A 22,410-nucleotide genomic window follows, 5' to 3' on the forward strand; every position below is an offset into this window, starting at 1 on the left:
GTACCTCAGAGTGGGTGGCTTAAACAACAGAAATTTTTTGTTTCATAGTTCTGGAGTTTAAAAGTCCAAAATCAAGGTCTGAGGGATGTGAAAAAAAGCTCTATTCCAGGTATCTCTCCTTGGCTTGCAGCTAGCTGTCTTCTCTTTGTGTCTCTTCATACCACCTTCCCTCTGTGGGTATCTGCCTCTGTGTTCAAATCTCTTCCTTTTATAAGGACACCATTCACATTGGATTCAGGCTCACCCTTATAACCACATTTTAACTTGATTACCTCCATAAGGATCCTGTCTCCCAATAAGGTTACATTCTGACATCTGGCTGGTGGTGGTGGTTGGGGGTGGGGGGTAGTCAAGACTTCAAAATACAAATTTTTTTTCTATGTGGGTGACAATTCAACTAATTGCACCACTCCTCCACAGTTTCTCACTCATTACTTTAAACACCAAAACCTAAGTGACCTGCTCATGCCCCATTTCACCTACGACAGCTCAGTGGTTGAGGGTGGGGGATTTTTAAAAGTCTCATTTAGTGTTGCACAGCCTCCTGCAAACCTGTCCTCTAGATAGATGAGGAAGGTGAGGGAAATCTCATCAAGCACCTGTTAGGGTACATGCAGGACTTGAATTTCAGGTAATAACAAGGAATGCCTTCTTGTTCTCTGACACACTGTCTATATGGTACTTTTAATCTTTACGCCAATAATAATTGCAAGTACATAAAAAGCACTTGATAAGTGCTAAATACTGTTGCAAGCAGTTTACATGTAGTTATTGAATCCCCACAGTACCCTGAGGTAGGTACTATTACTGACCTCTTTCTACAGATAAGACACCAGGGCCTAAAAAGCTTAAGAAACTTTCCCAAGTCTGTAGTATCTGATGGAGTTGGGGTCTAAACCCCAATAGTTGGCTCCAGAGGCTATGTTTTTAATCATTACACGATAGTGATCAGAGGAAGCAGGAACTCCAGCCTGGGCAACATAGTGAGACCCTGTCTCTACAAGAAAAAAAAAAAAAAAAGAAATCAGCCAGGCATGGTGGCCCATGCCTGTAGTACCAGTTACTTGGGAGGGTGCGGTGGGAGAATCGCTTGAGCCCAGGAGGTTGAGCTATGATTGTGCCACTGCATTCTAGCCTGGGTGGCAGAGCCAGACCCTGCCTTAAAAAAAAAAAAAAAAAAAAAAGAAAAAGAAAGAGAAAAAAGCAAACAACAACAACAACAAAAAAGAAGGCAGGAATTATTATTCTCATTGAAGAGATGAGGAAACTGAAACCAAGAAGCTAAGTACCTTACCCAGAGTCACACGGGTAAGAGGCAGAGTAAAGGTAGAATTCTAGTCCTGGAAGCATATGGCTTCCCCCAGACAGGACCAAGAGTTCTGGTTCTCTTCTTCATGTACGACTCCACTTACACAGGCCCACGAGTGGTAGGGCCAACCCAGAATCTCAAAACCCTCATTTGTGCTTAACTGTCTGCATACTGCAGGGTAATTATGCGGCGTGAAGGAGGGAGGCACCCTCTCGACTTAGATCTGAACTCCCAGTCACTTCCAGTTCCCAGGACCACCAGCCCTGAGGCGTAAGGCTAGGCTGAATGTGGGACTTTCTTAGCCGGAGTTAGAAGCGGGGGAGTAGGGTGGGACAGAGGGCGGGCGCCGCTGGGCCGGGCCGTCCAGTAACGCGGAGTGTCATATTTCTTGCAACTCGCCAATCCCGAATGCCGGGGGGCGTGGCCACACCTGGGAGGCGTGGCCGGGCGCAGGCGAGGGCTGCGGCGTCCTGGGGCGAGGCGCTGACGTGAGCTCGGCGCACCTGGGCCGGGCAGGTAAGGGCTGGTGCGGGACGGGGAGAGGAACCCGCAGTCCCTACTTGGGTAGAGCCAGGCGCCCCTTGGCTGAGACGTCGAGGAGCGTGGTAGCGACGGGTGATCTTCGCTGCGGACTTGGTTCGGAGGGACGTCAGCTTCTGGTGGACAGATTGAGCAAAGGTGGGGACGCCAACTTCTGGGGACCAGCTTGAGGGAGGGGAGGCTCCCCCGTGGGTGGGGTAGGACCCGTCGCCGGAGTTTGTAGGGGGTGAGAGAACTTGCGCGGGGGCATTTGTGTGTTTGGGTGCGTACACACTGGGGCTGGGTGCCTGTCGCCCTCTTCCAGATAGCTTTGGGGGCGGCCTCAGTTCTGTAGCGCTAGGCCCCTCTCGAATCTACACTTGTGCCTACTCTCCCTACCCCCACCGCCGAAGCGGAGGGAACTGCTCTCGGTCCCCAACAACCCCACTATCCGGTAGATCTAAAGCACCGCGCCCCCTTCATTCTTACCAACTTGCGCTGGCCCCTGTGTCCCAGAGAGAGGACTTCCCAGGTCCGCAGGCCCTTGGTCCTAGTGGGCGTTTTGAGAAACTGGTGTGAGGGTGGCCAGGAGCTTTGGAGCATTGGCGGTTTGTTTTCCCTCCTGAGTCTGTTTGGCACAGTTAGGCCCTTCGCCCTGGGCCTGGGAGACACCCTTGGATTTCCAAGGAGCGGAGCTAGGTGTTGGGGAGGGTGGGGCTGGGGTGTGGTTGCTCTGGGGGTGGGCCCTCTTTGCCCGAAGGGGCTAGAGGGTTGTGTGGAGAATGGGGAAAGTCTCCCAGGCCTGACTTGGAAAGGAGGCCTGAGGTGCCACTCTTTACAGGCAGCCTGCTTTGTGGTAAAGGGGTCACCCTGTCGCTACCTGTTCTCTTGGTGGATGTCAAGAGTGGAAGTGAGGGAAAGGAGACGGATAGGGTGAGGAAGGTGCTTGGGTGGGATTGGTGAAAGCTGGTGTTGACCCAGGAGTGTGGTTTAGGATGAGACGTGTATGACGTATGACAGTGGCACTCAATACCTTGTAACTCCCATTTGTCATCCCCCAACTTCCATCCAGCAGGGGGGAAGGGTGTAGACATTTTGACTAGACGCCCGGAGTTTACCCCTAAGCAGGGCTAAACTAAACAGGGAAACCTGAGGAACGGAACTTAGAGGATGACATTTCACTTCCTTCAGGAGAAAGGGAAGAACTGGGACTGCTAAGACTTGTCTGCAAGAAATGGCTTGTGTTTTAACCTGAGCAAAACCACTGATGGCCAAATCTCGGCTTTGGTGTGGCAGTGCCCCTGGAAACTAGTCTGGGGAGGCGCTATGGAGGTGGCAGTGAGGGTGTTTATGGAGGACCTGCTCCCTAGAATAGGCGTATGGGAGAGGACAGTTAGTGCCCTGAGGAGGCTGAAAGTGTCCCTCCTCTATGCTCAGCGTGAGGGGAATACATAGGTTAGCATCATTGTCCTTTGGCTGGTTAAATACCTGTTAGAGACATAGGCCTTGCATTTTGCTGTGATGGCAGCTAGAGATACCAAGATGAGTTCAACTAGGCTAAGGTGGTTCTGCAGGCATTGGGATTTGGGTGGTAAGAGTGTTTAGAAAGAGAACTCTGATTTAGGTGTGTTTGAGAGTGGATGTTATGCAGTCTCTACCTCAGTCACTTTATTGGCCCTCTGTGCTGCTGGAATCTTTGCTGATGTTTTTAGTTTACTTTCTTGGTGCCTAGAAGATGAGAGGGACATAGAAGGCAGGGTGCAGTGACAAGGTTTGGTACAGAACACTCTGACTTAGGAGATAAAGCATCTCAGTTAGCCCAGATGTAAAATGGGGATAGTAATACCACGTTCAGGTTCACAAGGATGAAACCAGACATGTTAGGTAAAGGTTCATGTAAAAATTGTAAAGCCTACACAGATACAAAGGATTGTTGTTACCATCCTTCATAAGCAATGTCTTACTGTCCTGAGGTTAAAAAAATATTACTTGTAGTTTTTAAAATTATAAGTTGAAACATATCATTGTAGGAAAATATGAATCATGTATAACGTATATAGGAGAATGTAAAAAGCATCCATAATTCCATCACCATTACAATTCCAATAACCATTACAAATATTTTGTTGCATTGTTGTATTTATTTCCTTTTTTCAGTTCTGTGTGTATGTGCACATGTACACAAGTATGTGCTATGTTATAAGATGGAGATAGTGCTACACAGTATACTGTGTTTCCGCCTGCCCCCACAACTTCATATTGTAAATATTTCCTTGAGTATAATAAAAATTCTGATGCCTGTTGTTAATGGCTACTTGGTATTGCAGCCTGTGGTTGTGACGTAATGAACCATTTCCGTCTCGGTCATTTGGGTTTTCAATTTTTCCATCTCTGCCTGTTTTTAGAGTTATAGTTACTGGGTGGTGGGTGGGGGAGATCTTGGCTGACTTTCAGAAGGTGGAGAGGGTTTACAGTGAGAGAGGCAGGGCATGGGCTTGGAGGAGGGCAGGCTGGGGCTCCTTCCATGGGGCTGAGGCAAGGCTGCTCATGTGTAGTTCCATCTTAGGAGAACACTGAGAACCCAGGGCTCTAGATCTTAATCACTGATCTCTATGGGTGGCTGCTTCTCCTTTCCCATCATCAGGCGCAGCTCCTGGTCTTGGCCTGATTGCCTTAATTTTTTCATGATGGGCTTTGGGTCAACTACAATAAGCCCTTTTGGACTTTTCTTCAAGTCCACTATTGGTCAAGAGTTGGATTTTAATGTCTGACAGGCCCAAACACAGCACTTACCAGTATTGCAATGGAAATTCTCAAAAGCTCTTTACTAGATTGACTGGATGGTGCCTATTTCTCTATCCTCTTTTTCCTTCTCTTGCTCCATCCCCCTTTTAGTAGTGATAGGACTGGGGAGCAGAAGGTAGAACTAGCCCTTGAGAGAATATGCATTCCCTCCTCCTTATAAGGTGTAAATGCACTCCATGGTTTGATGGTTTCACATGCTGCCCTACAAAACACCGCAATTCAAGGCCAACTACGTGGGGGCACTTGAACACTGCATGCCAACCTCACCTACCCACTGTGCTCCCAGGGGGAAGGTTTCAGTTGCAGGACTTGGTAATTGGGTCAGAAAGCTCAGGTGAGAGCAGGTCTTGCCTTGCTCTTAAAGTGCCAGATGCTGAGTTAGGTTTGGGTTTTTCACATTTGTTGGGAGTCTGGCTGGGGAGAGAAGTGGTGTTATGGGCCACCCCATCAGCTAAGCTCTTCTATGTTGGAGCCTTCAGCTGACCCTTTTAACCTCTTTTCTTTCTCACCTGGCACAGTTTATTCCCATATTTAGCTTCTTTGCTGTAAGGTTGTTTGGTTTCAGAACTGTGATCTAGGTAGGGATCTTTCTGGGTATGAAGGTGACCTATTTATCTTTCACTCCTCCTCAGGCCATTTTGGGGCTTGAGAAGTTCCAATGTGGAGATTCTCAAGAAGGAACATAGAGCTTTAGTGTTTAGTAACTAACACGGTGCTTGGCACACAGTAGCTGATGAGCAAATATTTGTTGAATGAGTGTTCTTTTTCCAGGCATCTCATTCTCATCTTAAGTAAAAACAAAATAAGAACACCAAAAAATCCAACAGAACATCTCAGATAAACAATTCTCCAGTGACTCTTTTTTTATCAGTCACCTAATCTGGGAAGGCTTTTATTTTCTGCCGTGAGTGCCAGCTGCTCTTGAATGTTATCTGCTATGCCCATGTATTTTTACGAGAATCAATTGCAGACTTTACCCAGGCTGGCTCCTGCAACCAATCAGTTCACTCCAGGCTTCATTGGGAGATAAATAGACCCAAGGGAGGAGGCTGTCCTAGCCATGCAAAGCTTGTCTCATGACTGTTTTTGGTACTCTAAGTACTCTTAGTACTTTAGTATTTGGTTATTGTAGGACTTCTGAGCTTTACCAGAACTCATTTGCAGAGACATATTCTCAGAACCTTTGTCGCCAATGTTCCCAAGCCTTCTCCCAGACACTAGATTGTTGTATGGATAACCAGCTGAGACCCCCCTTTTCTCCATACAGAACCTTTGAGCGGTCAAGGGAAAGACAAGCCGACTCTTCAGATCCCTGTGAACACACTGCCTGCTCTTCCATGTAAGTGAAGACTCTGGAGTCCAGGATCTATCCCTCACCTACTTCTCCCTCATCATGGTGCTGTCATTTCTTTCTAAAATATTCCCATTCACCTTTAGTTGTCTTGTTTAAAAAGAGAACATGCTTCAGCTTCTCACTTATATAGTTGTTGCTGTTTCCATAACTTTTTTCTTCCCTCTCCTGAGATGGGATTGAAAAGAACAATTTCCCTTCTCTTCCAAAGTCCTTGGTGCTTCAGGAAGGACTGTGTTCCAGCAGGATGACATCATCTTTTTATTTTTCTGCTTCAGGATTTAAATAGAAGAAATGTGATCTACTTGCATGATAAGTCTGATTTGGCTAAAGCATGAAGTATAAATGGCTTTGGAATCAGAATAAAAAGGACCTTTTAACCTCTTTTCTTTCCCACCTGGCACAGTTTATTCCCATATTTAGTTTCTTTGCTGTAATCTAGTGAAACTGTAGCTCTAGTAGATGGGAACGGTGGCTGGGAAGGGTTCCCAGTGGCTGGCCTAATTCTTTTGCTCTTCCCATTTCTCCCTCTGATCCCCCAGATCATGGCCCTCCACCCCCGCAGAGTCCGACTGAAGCCCTGGCTGGTGGCCCAGGTGGATAGTGGCCTCTACCCTGGGCTCATCTGGCTACACAGGGACTCTAAACGCTTCCAGATTCCCTGGAAACATGCCACCCGGCATAGCCCTCAACAAGAAGAGGAAAATACCATTTTTAAGGTAAAGGACTTCTTCTACCATCAGACCTTTCTGGATTTTTTTTTTTTTTTTTGGCCTGGGGAATATACTAGATCTAAAACTCTGGTGAAACAGAGAGAATGCTTATGATGGGGGTGCCCAAACTCTGCAGGCATGGTAATTCCTCTTTTGGAGGCATATCTGCAATGGTTGAAGCCCTTTGTTCTTTCCCACTGGTTGAAGGTACTCAATCACATCCCAAAGGATACCAGCTGGGGTTGGCCAAAACTCTCATTAGTGATTGTAGTGATGTGTTTGTTTCAAAAGCTAGCAAGGGTCAGCAGTTGACTCTTCCTCCTCAATCACTCAGAGCTCTTGCTATGCAGAGAGGTGCTTGGGCCTGGCAATGGATACTCAGACCAGGACAGAACTATCAGGTGTTAGCAGGCACACAGTATAGCCTATGTGGTTGGTATAGAGGACTCTCAACAAGTTTTTCTTTCTTTTTCTTTTTTTTGTGGGATATGGTCTTGCTCTGTCAACCAGGCTGGAGTGCAAGTGGCATGATCATAGCTCACTGCAGCCCTGACCTTCTAGGCTCAAGCGATTCTCCCACCTCAACCTCCCACGTAGCTGGAACTATAAGCACACACTGCCATGCCTGGCTAATTTTTGTATTTTTTCTGCAGAGACAGGGTTTCACCATGTTGCCCAGGCTGGTCTTGAACTCTTGGGGTCAAGTGATCCTCCCTGCTTAGCCTCCCAGAGTGTTCAGATTACAGGCATGAGCCACTGCACCTGGCAAGCTTTTCTTTTGAGTTAAAATATTTTGCCCCATCTATAACTGCTGCTTAAAAATTAAAGGTGATTTAATTATAAGTTTTAATTTTATGAATGTTTTCAAAAATAAGAAATAGCACTGATATGACAGTCATTTTATTTAACTGAAAACAAGATTTAATCACATAACATTTTACAAAATTTAAGTGAAACCAAAGCTTGACTTAAGACAGAAGTAGGTGGACAGGCTTGTTGTGGGAAAGGTTTTCACATAGTTTGAAACACTGGAGGCTGTGCCTCTGCTCCAGACCAGCTTCTTTCTTGGTCACTTCCATCTCATGAGTAGCTTTAGTTCCTGCATCCCAAGACATTGAGAAGTTAGTTTGTTTGCCCTTTTCTTCTTTGAGTATAAGCTAGAAGTCACCAGTGAAATACAGTCTCTACTGTGGGCCTCTCAAGATTCATGCCTTGGGTCCTTGCTGAAATTGGGTTTGGAAAGGGCAGAAAATGTGAGCGCAGGGTTCAAAAGAAAGCCATCCTTGGGATGTTTCCCACCCAACTCAGTTATGTCAGGTGTAGAGAGGACAGGCAGACAGAAAATTGTCCTGAAGGTACTTAGAAGGTAAATGACTGCTCTTAATTTAGATTTTAAATAACAATATAAAAGTTGACAAGGTTAGTACCTATAAACCAGCACCAATTATTGGAGTTGGCATTGAGAAGGGCGCAGGCCCATCTTGGCCCAGTTGGCCTCTTGTGGCCATGGTCTGAAACTGGATTTGCTGTTCAAATGTCTGACAGTGGCTGGCCTTGGGGAAGAGGCTATTTCCTGAAAGCCCTACTCATGAGAGTGATGCTTTAGGCTTGCATGCTTGGGGCTTGAGGAAAATTGGGCTGTGGGGAGGTGACTTTGTTTTAGTTATATCTGTGCATCTGTTTGCAGAGTGCAGAGGGAGGGTGCTTTCACAGATACCAAGCTCTGATGGCCTTTAGCAGAATATACAGGTGGGCACTAACATTAAATGAGTGTCTGTGTCCATTATCTCTTTTAATTCTCATGACAACCCTGTAAGGGAGGTATTACCTTCATGCTGTTGATGCAGAAGCTAAGTCTTAGAGGGATTGAATAACTTGCCAAAATCACACACCCAGTAAGTAGTGGGGGCAGGATTTGAACCCTTGACTTTCTGTCTCCATTCCAACCCCCATTATACGGCCCTTTCTGATCAATAATTGGAAGAACTAGCCTCAAATTCTACTACCATCAGCTGCATGTGTAGCCCTGAGCAAGTTAACCTCTCTGGGCTTCAGCTCCTCTTTGGTAAAATGGGGATGAAAGTAGTCTTGCCTGTGAGAATCAAGTGAAATAAAGTATGGAAACGGATTTGTAAAGCGCTATAAAAATGCAGAGATTATTTCTTCTTTAGGAAGAGAAATAAGGACCTGCACAGTGATCAGAATCTCTTGCTAGCAAGACTCAGAATGGGTTTGAACAAGCGATGTTTATAAATCACAATGATTGCCACATGGTTCCACCTAGGCTCTCCTTTCTTGTTTTGCTTTGTTTTTGTTGTTGTTGTTGTTGTTGTTTTTTGAGACAGAGTCTTGCTCTGTCACCCAGACTGGAGTGCAGTGGCACGATCTCAGCTCACTGCAACCTCCACCTCCTGGGTTCAAGTGATTCTCCTGCCTCAGCCTCCCAAGTAGCTGGGATTACAGGTGTGCACCACCATGCCCAGGTAATTTTTGTATTTTTAGTAGAGATGGAGTTTCACCATGTTGGCCAGGATGGTCTCAATCTCTTGACCTCATGATCCACCCACCTCATCCTCCCAAAGTGCTGGGATTACAGGCGTGAGCCAACGGGCCTGGCCTCCTTTCTTGATTATAAAGTTCCAGTCTTAAAGGATATGGCTCTTCACTGCATCAGCCTTGGGTGCCCAGTGCAATCTGGGTGGGTCCTGGGGATGGCTGTGTGGTGAGCAGGAAGGCTGGGGCTGTGGTTCTGGGTTGGTCTGGCTGCTCTCCATGGAGAAGCAGGGCTTTAGGGAACCACAGAAATGTGCAGACCTCTGCCAAAGTCTTCATAGCCCAAGTCAGCTGGGTGGGGCCAGACTTAGCGTGGGCACACAGAGGATCAAACAAACGGAAGGGAAAATGTGGGGAGGCAGCAGCCAGGTATTGCCAGGTAACTGGAGATAGGCCTTCCAGATACCAGTGGCCAGTGAAATTGAAATCTCCTGTAGGGGGTTGGATAGAATGGAGCAGCAGTTAGGCCCCCTAGTGTCTGCTCAGCCACCTGGGGCAGCACAGTGTTGCCAAACTTCTTCATTCTGTACCACAAATCCAATGGAGGGACTGGAATCTGAGAAGATGGTAAGAGGAAGTGATCCGAATTGGAGGAGGAGGATTTAGATTAGCTTTTGAGGGAACTTCCTCATGACTGTGAGGTTCTTCGGGGGTGACTGAAAGAGATCAGAGCTCTTGAAGGATGGGGCAGAAAAATTCAATTTCAACTTGAGGCAGAAGCCTATGATCAGAATCAGGAAGGGATTGGGTTTGGACAAGTCAAATAACCTGTTAGCTTGAAAACATTGGTGTGTGCTTCCTGTCTTGAGTTCTCTGCTAATGGCACCTACTTTTTCGGCATCAGAACAAGTTGTACTCCTGCACAAAGAGATCAGAGAACTTGTTAGCAATGGGGGAGAGTGGCTATCCTATGAGCAGAAACAAGAATGCCTGTTAGAGCCGAAAGTAGGGCTAGGTGTCTACTCCCTGCTTTGCTCCTGAGCACTTTGGTCTATGACTTGAGCGGCTTAGATTTTTCATTTCCTCACTGGGAAGGCTAACTTCTTCTTGTCTGGGGAAAGTGCTGTGAGTTTCCATATTTGAAAACCAGAGAGAAGGAGTCAAAGTGGTTTTAGTCCATGCTGCCAGCCACTGGTGTGGTTGACAGCATGATGTTTCTAATGAAGTAGAAGTTTGAGAGGATAGGGAAAGGTAAGGGGTGTGGATTTTTTAGGACTTGAGGCCCTCAGGCAGTGGGACAAGCTGAACCCCCAGTGTGTTTCCTTCCCTCCTAAAGGTACTTGGTTTCTACAATTCTTCTTTTTTTTTTTTTTTGAGATGGAGTTTTACTCTTGTTGCCCAGGCTGGAATGCAATGGCACAATCTTGGCTCATGGCAACCTCTCCCTCCCGGGTTCAAGTGATTCTCCTGCCTCAGCCTCCCAAGTAGCTGGGATTACAGGCATGCACCACCATACCTGGTTAATTTTATGTTTTTAGTGGAGACGGGATTTCTCCATGTTGGTCAGGCTGGTCTCGAACTCCTGGTCTCGTGATCCACCCGGCTTGGCCTCCCAAAGTGCTGCGATTACAGGAGTGAGCCACAATTCTTTATTTATGTATTAGATTGAAGACTGATGGGAAGGAACCCAGGAGGCCAAACTCTTCATATCCTCTGCCATGCCTCTTTGTCTTACCTATTGTCATATAAGCAACTCATGTCAAAAATGAATAAGCAAAGAAAAAAAGTTACTTGAAATTCTGCTATCCAGAGTTACCATCTGCACTTTGGTGCATATTTTCCCCAAACTTTATCTTCAGCCCTTCATTAGAACATTGTCGTCTTGATGAGTGCTGGTACCAATGCTTGCGATAAGGCTCCTCCTTTTAATATATTGTGTTTGCACATGGCTTTATTTCACTTAGGCACCTGTCTTGCCTGGTCCTAAGGGCAGTGTTTCCTGCTGCAGTCTCTGTAAATCGGGGTTGGGATGGTGGGGCAGTCATGCAAGAGTGTGTGTGTGTGTGTGTCTATGAGAAAGGGTAAGCACACGCTTTGCAGTGGCTCTGGGCAATGATAGGACTCACTGTGGTTTCTTGTTCTCAGGCCTGGGCTGTAGAGACAGGGAAGTACCAGGAAGGGGTGGATGACCCTGATCCAGCTAAATGGAAGGCCCAGCTGCGCTGTGCTCTCAATAAGAGCAGAGAATTCAACCTAATGTATGATGGCACCAAGGAGGTGCCCATGAACCCAGTGAAGATTTATCAAGTGTGTGACATCCCTCAGCCCCAGGGCTCGATCATTAACCCAGGTGAGGCCCCAGGTGCTGGGGAGAAGGTGGGCAGTATGCCAGATTCTCAGCTGGACTCTTAAGAGATTGTCAACTTGAAAACAGCCCTGATTTACAAAGTTTAAGATGGATAAAGCAAGAAAGCCTTTCTCTGGGAAGGACATAGAAAACAAAAGACTCAAACTCAGCAAAATCTTGCTTAATTAGGGGTATGTTTTTTAGCCTAGTTACTTAAAACATTAGAAAGTGGAGGGGTATACAGTTCTACTGTAAAAGTAGCCTCTCTTGGGATTCAAGAGGCCAGGTAGTTTTGAAAGAGAAGGGATCAAAGCTTAGGTTTGCATTCTAAACGTGGCCCTTATCACTTTACTACTTGTAGGACTTGAATCAAGTCATTTTACCTCTTGTGAGCCTCAGTTTCTTCAACTCTAAAATATGGGATCTCAGCTTTCCTATTTACTTCAAAAGCTATTGTGAGAATCAATTAACATGACCTGTAAAAAAAAAAAAATTAACATGATCTGTAAAAAAATTGTTTTTAATTGACAAATAATAATTGTACATATTCATTGGGTATATAGTGATGTTTTGGTACATACAATAGTGACAAGATCAGGGTAATAAGTTCTTTATACATATTGGGTGAGTGATCGTTTAATTCATAGGATACTTTGAATAAGAGAATATCTCCTAATCCCTCCAATTAACTCCGTACTTAACAAGTACTAACAGCCAGATAATTTAGATACATGCTCCAGTGAATCCAGGGAGGTCCTTCCATGAGAGAAGTGTTGGTTCCTTTGATTCTCACTCTTTTTAGCTAGGACATTGAGGGTGTGTAGTGAACCTGAGGAGCCTCTGGGATAGCAGTCCCTAGCTTGAATGGTGGGTCAGCTGCAGGGATGGCAGTGCAACCTGAATGGCTCACTTGTGAGCTTGTGTATCTTGGGTAGGATCCACAGGGTCTGCTCCCTGGGATGAGAAGGATAATGATGTGGATGAAGAAGATGAGGAAGATGAGCTGGATCAGTCGCAGCACCATGTTCCCATCCAGGACACCTTCCCCTTCCTGAACATCAATGGTGAGTGGGGATGATGGGTGGTACAGAGACATACGGAGGATGTAAGGAGTTTTGACCTTGGAACTGTCAATACATTGGCCACCACTGCCCTGAAAGCAGGATTGGTCCAGGCTGCTGGACTGTTAGCAAGTGGGAGTCAGAGGTGAGGAACTCCCTGCTGTCTCAGTTATCCCAGTAGAGTTGGGTGGGTTCCAGGCAATAGAACATCTTCGGAAGCTTATGTGCTAATTCAAAGAAATAAAAAATTTGAATTCATTCTTAACCCAACATACAAATATATCATCAGTTATACATTTTGCCAATTTCCTTCAGGCCAAGTGCAGTGTCAGTTTTACGAGTTACGGGCAAACTCTTCTAATATTTCTCTTGGTATAAATTCTGTGTCACTTCCTTAACAAGGACCACTCTGCTTAGGCTGTATCACAGGAAACTTGTGATGTTTGTAGCTGATAATTCTAGGCTCTGATAGGATTTATCTGCAACAGACTTTCCTTTTGTGGGCTTTTGAATCCAGCTTCCCAGGAAAATTGAGTTGGGAGCTTGAGAATCCACTGTGTGACAGAGCAGGTACTGAATCTCCCACTGCATTTTCTGAGGATACTTGAACACATGTTGAATTACTCTTCTGCAGCATCTTTACTTGATTTGTCCACTGAAATGCTCCTACTCAAATGACTTGCGGATATCCAGCCAACCAGTTTTTCATTGTCTTTTTAGTACCACCTGGCTGCAATGGGTCAAAATGAGATAACTTGTGCCACCTATAAAACTTAGGATATCAAGATTATTTATTTAGGATTTTCAGGTACCCTACTCTAGGTGATGCCCCTACCTTTCAGAATCAGGAAATGACACTTGTCTATCCACTGGCCCTCCTTCATTTATCCTTCCACTTATATATTTGCAACCAAGTGTGGGTAAAGAGAAGTTTCATAGAGATCTTCCAGGTCAATATTGCCATATGTTTAACGTCACTAATCATTAGAGAAATGCAAATCAAAACCACAATGAAATACCATCTCACACCAGTCAGAATGGCTGTTACCGAAAAGTCAAAAAATAACAGATGCTGATGAGTTTATGGAGAAAAGGGAACACATATCCTGCTGGTGGGAATGTAAATTAGTCCAGTCACTGTGGAAAGCAGTTTGGTGATTTCTCAAAGAACTTGAAACAGAATCACCATTTGGCCCAGCAATCCCATTATTGGATATATACCCAAAAGAATATAAATTGTTCTACCATAAGGACACATGTACACGTATGTTCATTGCAGCGCTTATTCACAATAGCAAAGGCATGGAATCAAATTAAATGCCCATCAATAGTGGACTGGATAAAGAAAACGTGGTACATATATACCATGGAATACTATGCAGCCATAAAAAAGAATAAGATCATGTCTTTTGCCGCAACATGGATGTAGCTGGAGGGCATTATCTTAAGTGAACTAAAACACAGGAACAGAAGACCAAATACTACTTGTTCCCCCTCATAAGGGGGAGCTAAAATTGACTACACATGGACACAAAGAAGGGAACAATAGACACTGGGGCCTCCTTGAGGATGGAGGGTGGGAGGAGGATGAGGATTAAAAAACTACCTATTGGGTACTACACTTATTAACTGGTGACTAAATAATCTCTATACCAAACCCCGGGACATGTAATTCACCTATTTAACAAACCTGCATACGCATTCCTGAAACTAAAATAAAAGTAAAAACAAACAAAACATTGCCACATGTTATATTCTCACTTAGTGAAATTGAACATCTAGAAATGTGGGATCCTTTCCCAAATGTCTGGCTGACTCATTCTGTTATTCTCACCCCCTAAAAGGATGCAGTTTATTTCCAGGATCCTGATTTCCTATTTCTGTTGCTATTTTATTAAAGCTAGCATTTGTGTGTCCTTATGTTTTGAGCTGCCTTTAATCCTTTTTTTGAAAGTTGTAGAATAGATATGAAAAACAAAAAAGTAAAATGAGAATGTAAATTTAACCAGACTTATACACAAAGGGTCAAAGAAACATTAACCTTTGTGATTTCAGAGCTGTTGGGCCAGAGGATGAAGAATTGTTGAAGAATAGATGCCTAAGAGGTGAGGCTAGGAGGAGAAATCTGTAGACTTTGGAGCAAGTCACCTTTGACAGTAGCAGGGAAATACTCTTTTTTTTTTTTAAAAAAAAACCTTCAATTGGATCCTTTTGAATAAATAATACTTTCACATGGTTGACATTCATAATGGTACAAAAAGGTAAATACGTGGAAAGGTTTTCCTTCTATCCTGTCCCTGAACCTTCATTTCTTTCCCTGGAGGAGTCAGATCCTTCTAGGTTCTTGAGTATCCTTCCAGATGTTTTATGCATGTAAAAGAATTTGTTTGTTTTTAAAGGAATTTCTATGCATTAACACTTCCTTGAAGCTAATCAGCTAATTCAGTTGAGTTCATTTTATGGAAGACAACCAACCTCTATTTAATTGCTTGGGGCAAATTTTACAGTATGGAATCTCTTACTCCTTATAATTTAACCTCCAGAGAAAACTCACTTGTCTAAGTTAATTTTTAGCAAACAAAGGTTTTTAAAACTATGAATTTGTGGGAGAAATAATATGATTAGGAAGCAGGAGCAGAGGAACCTTATTTCTTATTGTGTTAGTTATGGGAATCACTGATGGGCTGGAAGATCACACTGGGTCAGGGTTCAGTATTTAGTTCTTGTCTACTGACCTTGTGAGTTCTCAGAGCATCAGCAAGTGATGTGCATTGTCTGCTCACCATATGCTTTTGTTCTAGGTTCTCCCATGGCGCCAGCCAGTGTGGGCAATTGCAGTGTGGGCAACTGCAGCCCTGAGGCAGTGTGGCCCAAAACTGAACCCCTGGAGATGGAAGTACCCCAGGCACCTATACAGCCCTTCTATAGCTCTCCAGAACTGTGGATCAGCTCTCTCCCAAGTAAGTGAGACCTTATCTTTCTTGCTGGGCCTTCTGCTCCTATTACAGACTCTTTCCTGTCCTGCTTTCTGACTTAATTTCTTTGCCATGCATTGAAAAACTACCTGTCTCAGAGGCACCTTCTATTTCTGTTTCCTGGCTAGCCCATGAGTCACCAGGGAAGAAGTAAAGAAACACTGGCCCAGCTGGGTGTGGTGGCTTACACCTGTAATCCTAGGCTGAGGTGGGAGGAGTGCTTGAGGCCAGGAGTTTGAGACTAGCCTGGGCAACATAGTGAGACTCTAAAATTATCTGGGCATGGCAGTGCATGCCTGTGGTCCCTGTTACTTGGGAGGATGAGGTAGGAGGATCACTTGAAGGCAGAAATCGAGGCTGCAGTGAGCGCTGATCAAGCCATTGCACTCCAGTCTGGGTGACAGAATGAGACATGGTCTCAAAAAAAAAAAAAAACCAGAAAAGAAAAAGAAAAGATACACTGGCTGATACTTACTACTTACTTGCCCATAGGGACGCTCTGATTGGTTACAACTCCAGCTCCAGGTTATTCAGGTCTTAGGTGGGTAGGAGGCCCAGGTTTATCAGTCAGGCAGGGGGATTTAGTGACAAGGTTAGTTGTGGAACAGGGAGGTTAATGGCCATGGATTTGGTAGAGGCGGCTCTTGGATTTTGAGAGGCTTTAGGACCTACAGAAAAAACCTCTTTCTGAATTTGGTATGAATTTATCTCAATGAAGAATCAATGTCATTGCCTGGGTCTCCCTTTCACACTATACATGGTAGGCATGTGAGTGCTATTAATACAATTTTGTCCAAGAGGCTAATTAGCTTTGATAAGGGCTATTGGGTTCAATGGAGATTTGCTGAGTAAAAATTAACTTTGATGTGAACTGTGTCCTTTCATGGTATATTATTAGAACAGATCCCCAGTGTGTGTGCTCACATGTCATTTTCAGAAAAATTGTTTGGTATTGCTTCTTGTTCCTCAAGTTTCTTTAAACAATAAGCTAAAAATGATACACAAACCAGATACCTTAGTTTTTAGTTCCTTCCAATGACCACTGGTGTGAAGACTCAGTCAGTATAGTGTGGGGATACCAGGACCACTTTACTTGATGAAATTGTAGCCCTTGGGGTGTGGTGATTGAACAGAAATAGTTGAGATGGACCTTGAACTGTTTGCTTTCAGGCAGCCTTTTGAGTGAATATTCCAGGGATATGTTGATGTCTCCCTTTATTGCAGGAAGGATAACTATGGCAGTGGCCTTCCTGAATGCTGGTTGAAAGGTGGCTTGATCTTAATGGACTTGCATGAGTCACAGGGATGAACAGGCAGAGCAGTGAAGCAGGACTCTCACTGTCATCTCTAACCTTGCAGTGACTGACCTGGACATCAAGTTTCAGTACCGTGGGAAGGAGTACGGGCAGACCATGACCGTGAGCAACCCCCAGGGCTGCCGACTCTTCTATGGGGACCTGGGTCCCATGCCTGACCAGGAGGAGCTCTTTGGTCCTGTCAGCCTGGAGCAGGTCAAATTCCCAGGTCCTGAGCATATTACCAATGAGAAGCAGAAGCTCTTCACTAGCAAGCTGCTGGACGTCATGGACAGAGGACTGATCCTGGAGGTCAGCGGTCACGCCATTTATGCCATCAGGCTGTGCCAGTGCAAGGTGTACTGGTCTGGGCCATGTGCCCCATCACTTGTTGCTCCCAACCTGATTGAGAGACAAAAGAAGGTCAAGCTATTTTGTCTGGAAACATTCCTTAGCGGTAAGTCATTTCTTAGAAGGTTGATGGCGGGAATCATTCTCTGGAAGTACATTCCTTCCACCATGACTGCCTTTCACCTCCCTGCTTTCCTGGCATGGCAAAGATCTTTAAAAATTTCTTCTGGAGGAGGTCAAGGGAGAACAGAACTTTGGTTCTAAAAATTGGAGGTGACCTCAGCAACAAAGAAGGGAGTTTCACTCCAAAGATATGTACTTGGAAGTCATTTTTAAGTTGGTTGTGGCTCCTTCAATGGCAGAAGAAGGAGACAGCCCTGTCATTACATCTCAAATGTTACCAGCTTGTCTTTAACTTTGGAAGGTAATCCTGCTTGTCATATTCAGAATAGCACATGTTCTTTTGGGAATTATCTGAGTGGTGAATTCAAGCAGGCAGTTTTGGGGAAAGCACTGAGATGTGAATTTTTTACAATGTGGTTTGGACCGCAAGTTGTGATCAATGATGTCCAAGAGAACCCTCTGTAATTTGTACTGTTCAATATATTTGTGCTATTCAGCATGGTTGTCACAAGCCATATGTGGCTATTGAGCATGTAAATATGACTAATGTGACCCAGGAACTATTTAATTAATTTAAAATTAGTGAGTGCTTGTGGCTAGTGGCTATTGTAATGGACAGCATAAAAGATGGTATTTGTTGAGTGCATGTGGAATGACCCGGTATACCAAACTTGCTCTTCCACTTTCTGCAGATCTCATTGCCCACCAGAAAGGACAGATAGAAAAGCAGCCACCGTTTGAGATCTACTTATGCTTTGGGGAAGAATGGCCAGATGGGAAACCCTTGGAAAGGAAACTCATCTTGGTTCAGGTGAGAAGATAAGGCTGTGTCAACAACTCTTCTCCTTTTTGCCAATGCTTTAGGCCCCAGGTCTGGGTTGAGCCTTCATCAAGCATCCATCAGCCCATGTAGGTTTCAGTCTCATCAGATGGGGTAACAGACTCAGGTTTGTGCAGTAGGACCATGCTGGAAAAGGCAGGGTCCTTAAAATGGGTGACTGATTTAGAGGAGATCTTGTCTTTCATTCTCTTACTAACCTTAGAGTCTTGCTGAAACCTCACAGATATGACCCTTTCCAGCTTTTCTTCACACGCACACACACACACACACACACACAATGTAAATTGCACTTTTTTTTTTTTTTGGAGACACGGTCTTGCTGTGTCACCCAGGCTGGAGTGCAGTGGCATCATCTCAGCCCACTGTGGCCTCAACCTCCCAGGTTCAAGTGATGCTCCCACCTCAGCCTCCCAAGTAGCTGTGACTACAGGCACAGGCCACCATGCCTGGCATAATTTTATTTTTAGCAGAGATGAGGTCTCACTATGTTGCCCCTGCTGGTCTTGAAATCGTGGGCTTAAGTGATCCTCCTGCCTCAGCCTCCCCAAATTCTGGGATTATGGGTATAAGCCACCACACCTGGCCCTTTCCAGCTTTTCTTAGAAAAACCTTTTGAGTTACTTTTAGGAATATAAATTTATTCTAGGAAGTGGCAGCAAGGCCAGTTGGGCTTTGCCCCTGGAGTTGTGTAGCAAGGCAAGCAATAGATGATATTTTGTTAAAAGTCTTGCAAAGTAAGCAGTCATTCATTTAGGCATGTAGCCTAATGTTACATCTAGGTTCTTTACCTTCATTTGAACCAACTTCCAGAGTGAGCTTTGGCAGGAGGATGGTCCAGAGAGATGAAGGCATATCCTTTATTTAGACATTAGAATGAGGGGCTTCCTCAGGGCCTCTTTGATCTGCCCTTCAATCTTGGGTCCATTGTGCTATTTAAAAATACCTTTTCCTGAGAGGATACACCTATGTTCTGTGTCTTGAACAGGTCATTCCAGTAGTAGCTCGGATGATCTACGAGATGTTTTCTGGTGATTTCACACGATCCTTTGATAGTGGCAGTGTCCGCCTGCAGATCTCAACCCCAGACATCAAAGATAACATCGTTGCTCAGCTGAAGCAGCTGTACCGCATCCTTCAAACCCAGGAGAGCTGGCAGCCCATGCAGTCCACCCCCAGCATGCAACTCCCCCCTGCCCTGCCTCCTCAATAATCGTGAATGCCATCTTCTTCCTTTCCTTTTTTATAATATTGTATATATGGATTTTTTTATTGTTTAGATTTAACCAGCTTTTAAGTCTCTCTTTTCTCTAACAGTGTTAGAAGTCTGTGATTCTCCAAGTATGCCTAGATTTAAAGCTGATTTAATTTATGGAAAAATCACCCTTCAGACTTTGCTTTTCTTTTTCAAATCTCCTAATGGTAGTATGATGTAGCACAGTAGAAGGAGATTTGGCCTGGGAGTTTGGACACCAAGGTTCTAGCTGCAGCTTTGCTGCCAATGTGACCTTGAACAAGTCCTTTAACCTCTGGACTTCAGATTTATTGCTTATAAAGTGAAGAGATTGGAATGATGCCTGAAATTGTATACAGCTTTAAAACGGACTCGATGACCTTCTTCTACTTGTACAAGGCTAAACTGCCTGGAACAGAATCCTTCTGCATTGTTCTTGTACCACATTTTTCCTTGGTTTTGTTAAAGTTTCCTCAAGCACTGATTTGTCCAGGATCAAGCTCTGTTTGACCTGTTCTGCTAGTATAGTAAGCTGGCTCCCTGATGGGGGAAGTGAGAGGGAGAGGAGCTGGCTGGCTGGTTGCTTAGAAACCATGCTTGATATCTAAATAGAAATGGGTGCCAAAGTCTGAAAGTCACCCAGCCTGTGGAGTGAAAGCTCACAAATTTGGCTTCTAAAGGGAAGCTGTTGACACAGAAAGCCTAGGGATTCTGTGGAAGAATAGGTTGTCAGGCATTTACCATATTACCACTCAAATACCAGTGTGTGTGTTTAGGGGTTGGGGGAGGGGGGTAGATGATAGTATGTGACTCAGGTGGTAGCTTTAAGAGGAAAGAGCTCTATTTTTCTTATTTTCTTCTCTGAGCTAGACTGAGCTGGGGATCTAAGATATACTTCTCTGACTACAAAAGGGACAGTATAATTTAGATTTTTTGCAGTTGAAAGATATTGGTTGTTGGGTGTGTTAAGGCAGGGATGAAGAAGGGCTGGGCAGTACTCTTCTGGAAAGGCTCACATAGCACGAACCTGCTTGTCTCCCTTACTAGTGGAGGTATCTGAGTGTGAACAGTGAAGGTAAAGAGTGGTATAGAACAATGCAGGTCTATCTGTCACAAACTGATCTTATCTGGAAACATCTGCTGAGTCTCTAACCATTTTGGCTTTCTCTTCTTTTTTGAGACAGAGTCTTGCTTTGTTGCCAGGCTACAGTGCAGTGGCAAATCACCACTTACTGCAGCTTTAAGCTCCTGGGCTCAAGCAATCATCCTGCCCCAGCCTCCTGAGTAGTTGGGACAACAGTCGTGCACTCTGATGCTTGGCTAATTTTTTTTTTGTAGAGATGAGGTCTTGCTATGTTGCCCATGCCGGTCTTGAACTCCTGGGCTCAAGCAATCTGGGACCTAAATGGCAAATAAGATGGTAATCTGTGGTTGCAAGCCCCAGTCCTCTTGAATAGTGATGCCTTTCTGTCTGTGTCGGGACGTAGTAAGGAAGCCCATGTCTAGTCTGGTACCTTTAAACCAGGCCATCTCCTACTTTTCAAAATGACTCAAAAGTTGTGCTAGCCTTATTTTAAAAACTAAAAGTTCATAATCAGTGGTGACACGAGGACTTATTTATTTAAAGTTCTTAAGCTTTGGTTTTAGAGTTTCTAAGAGACCTGGTGGAATTTACTATTATGAAAAAGCATTACCCATGCTATTACGAAAAGCATGACAAGATTAAGAAATCTGGCTAAAGGTCAGGTGCCCAGCTTTGAGGAAAAGTTGGGCTTTTAGGGACCAGGAAGTGTTAATGGCACAGAAACTTTACATTTTTTGGGTCATTTTGTTGAGCAGGTGAAGTGAGGGATTTGGTCTTGATATTTGGCTGCCCCATCTCTATGTGGGAGCTCAAAGTTAAAAATAACCCACTGTAGGTAAATTAGAAGGGTAGCTTTTGAATCTGGGCCAGTCTGTATCCCTTCTGTGAAATGCTAACAGCCAGGCTATCTGTAGCCTGGGTGGGAGCCCAGATAATGTGAGCTGGTAAAGGGTATTGGAAAAGTGCCAAGAAACACCAAGCTTTTGGTTTGTAACCACTGTGAAAAGTTTATGAACATGTCAGAGAAATGGATGAGTGATTTGTGAGGTCCTCACTAGATACCCCAGTTTCTTCCTTGTTTTGGCTCCTTTTCAGAATGCTGGGAGAGTGCTGGATAGATTTAGGTTTCCTTTCTTTTTTTAGGGCCTCAATCTGCTATCTCCTTTGGTGGCCACCACCACTCACTCCCTTGATATCTTCTACTCCCTTGCCTTCATCATGCTTAAGACTGAGAAGGGAGTTAGATTTTGTCACTAGCTCTTCTTTTTCCTCACTGTCTACCCCACCAAACAAGATTAGTTCAAGTTAAAAAGAACCTACTGGAGGTAAACTGGGAGGGCAAGTGTTGGATCTGGGCTGGTCCCTTTCCCATATAATTAGGTCCCTGGTTATATGTTCCCATAGCACCCCATAGTTCCTCTTTCAGAATAATCATTTCCCTTGTAATGCTCAGCATCTGTATCCTGCTTGACTGCAAACTTGCTGAAGGTAGGGATTGTTTGTCTTGGACTTCGCTGCCAGTCCTTAGAACAGTGTCTGGGACACAGTGTGTTCTCAAATATTTGTTGCTGGAATAAATGAATGAACTAAATCAGTCTTTTAGGGATTTATTGTTAACCACCATGGGAAAATTAAATAAATGCGGGAAAGGAAAACATTCTAAAATTAGAAGACTACTTTCTACACTCAGCTTCTGACTCCCTCTGAGCTAAGAACCAGACAGTGTTAGCCTGGTAACTCCTATAAGCTGGTCCTCCTCCCATGCTGACCCCATCTTTACAGTTCACTTTTCACGGTCTGAAGGCACCACCAAGATAGACCCAGGAGTGACAACTACAGTGTAGGTGTCCACTGTTCCCTTAATCTCTGTCCTGCTCCAAGTATAAATAAATTGGGGCAATTTCCTTAGATA

At 44.6% G+C, this 22,410-nt stretch overlaps 1 protein-coding gene across 1 annotated transcript; it reads left to right on the forward strand.

Moving 5' to 3' along the window:
- The first annotated feature begins 1,767 nt into the window (after positions 1 to 1,767).
- On the forward strand, positions 1,768 to 22,089 carry IRF6 (interferon regulatory factor 6). Its single transcript, XM_003893154.5, has 9 exons — positions 1,768 to 1,987; positions 5,901 to 5,972; positions 6,527 to 6,703; positions 11,336 to 11,540; positions 12,473 to 12,601; positions 15,400 to 15,558; positions 16,933 to 17,325; positions 18,035 to 18,153; positions 19,169 to 22,089. Exons 3-9 carry the CDS (start codon positions 6,530 to 6,532, stop codon positions 19,391 to 19,393), a joined length of 1,404 nt encoding a protein of 467 aa, XP_003893203.1. The 5' UTR covers positions 1,768 to 1,987; positions 5,901 to 5,972; positions 6,527 to 6,529; the 3' UTR covers positions 19,394 to 22,089.
- Positions 22,090 to 22,410: the final 321 nt, after the last annotated feature.

The sequence above is a fragment of the Papio anubis genome, chromosome 1 (assembly GCF_008728515.1).
Source record: "Papio anubis isolate 15944 chromosome 1, Panubis1.0, whole genome shotgun sequence".
NCBI lineage: Eukaryota > Metazoa > Chordata > Mammalia > Primates > Cercopithecidae > Papio > Papio anubis.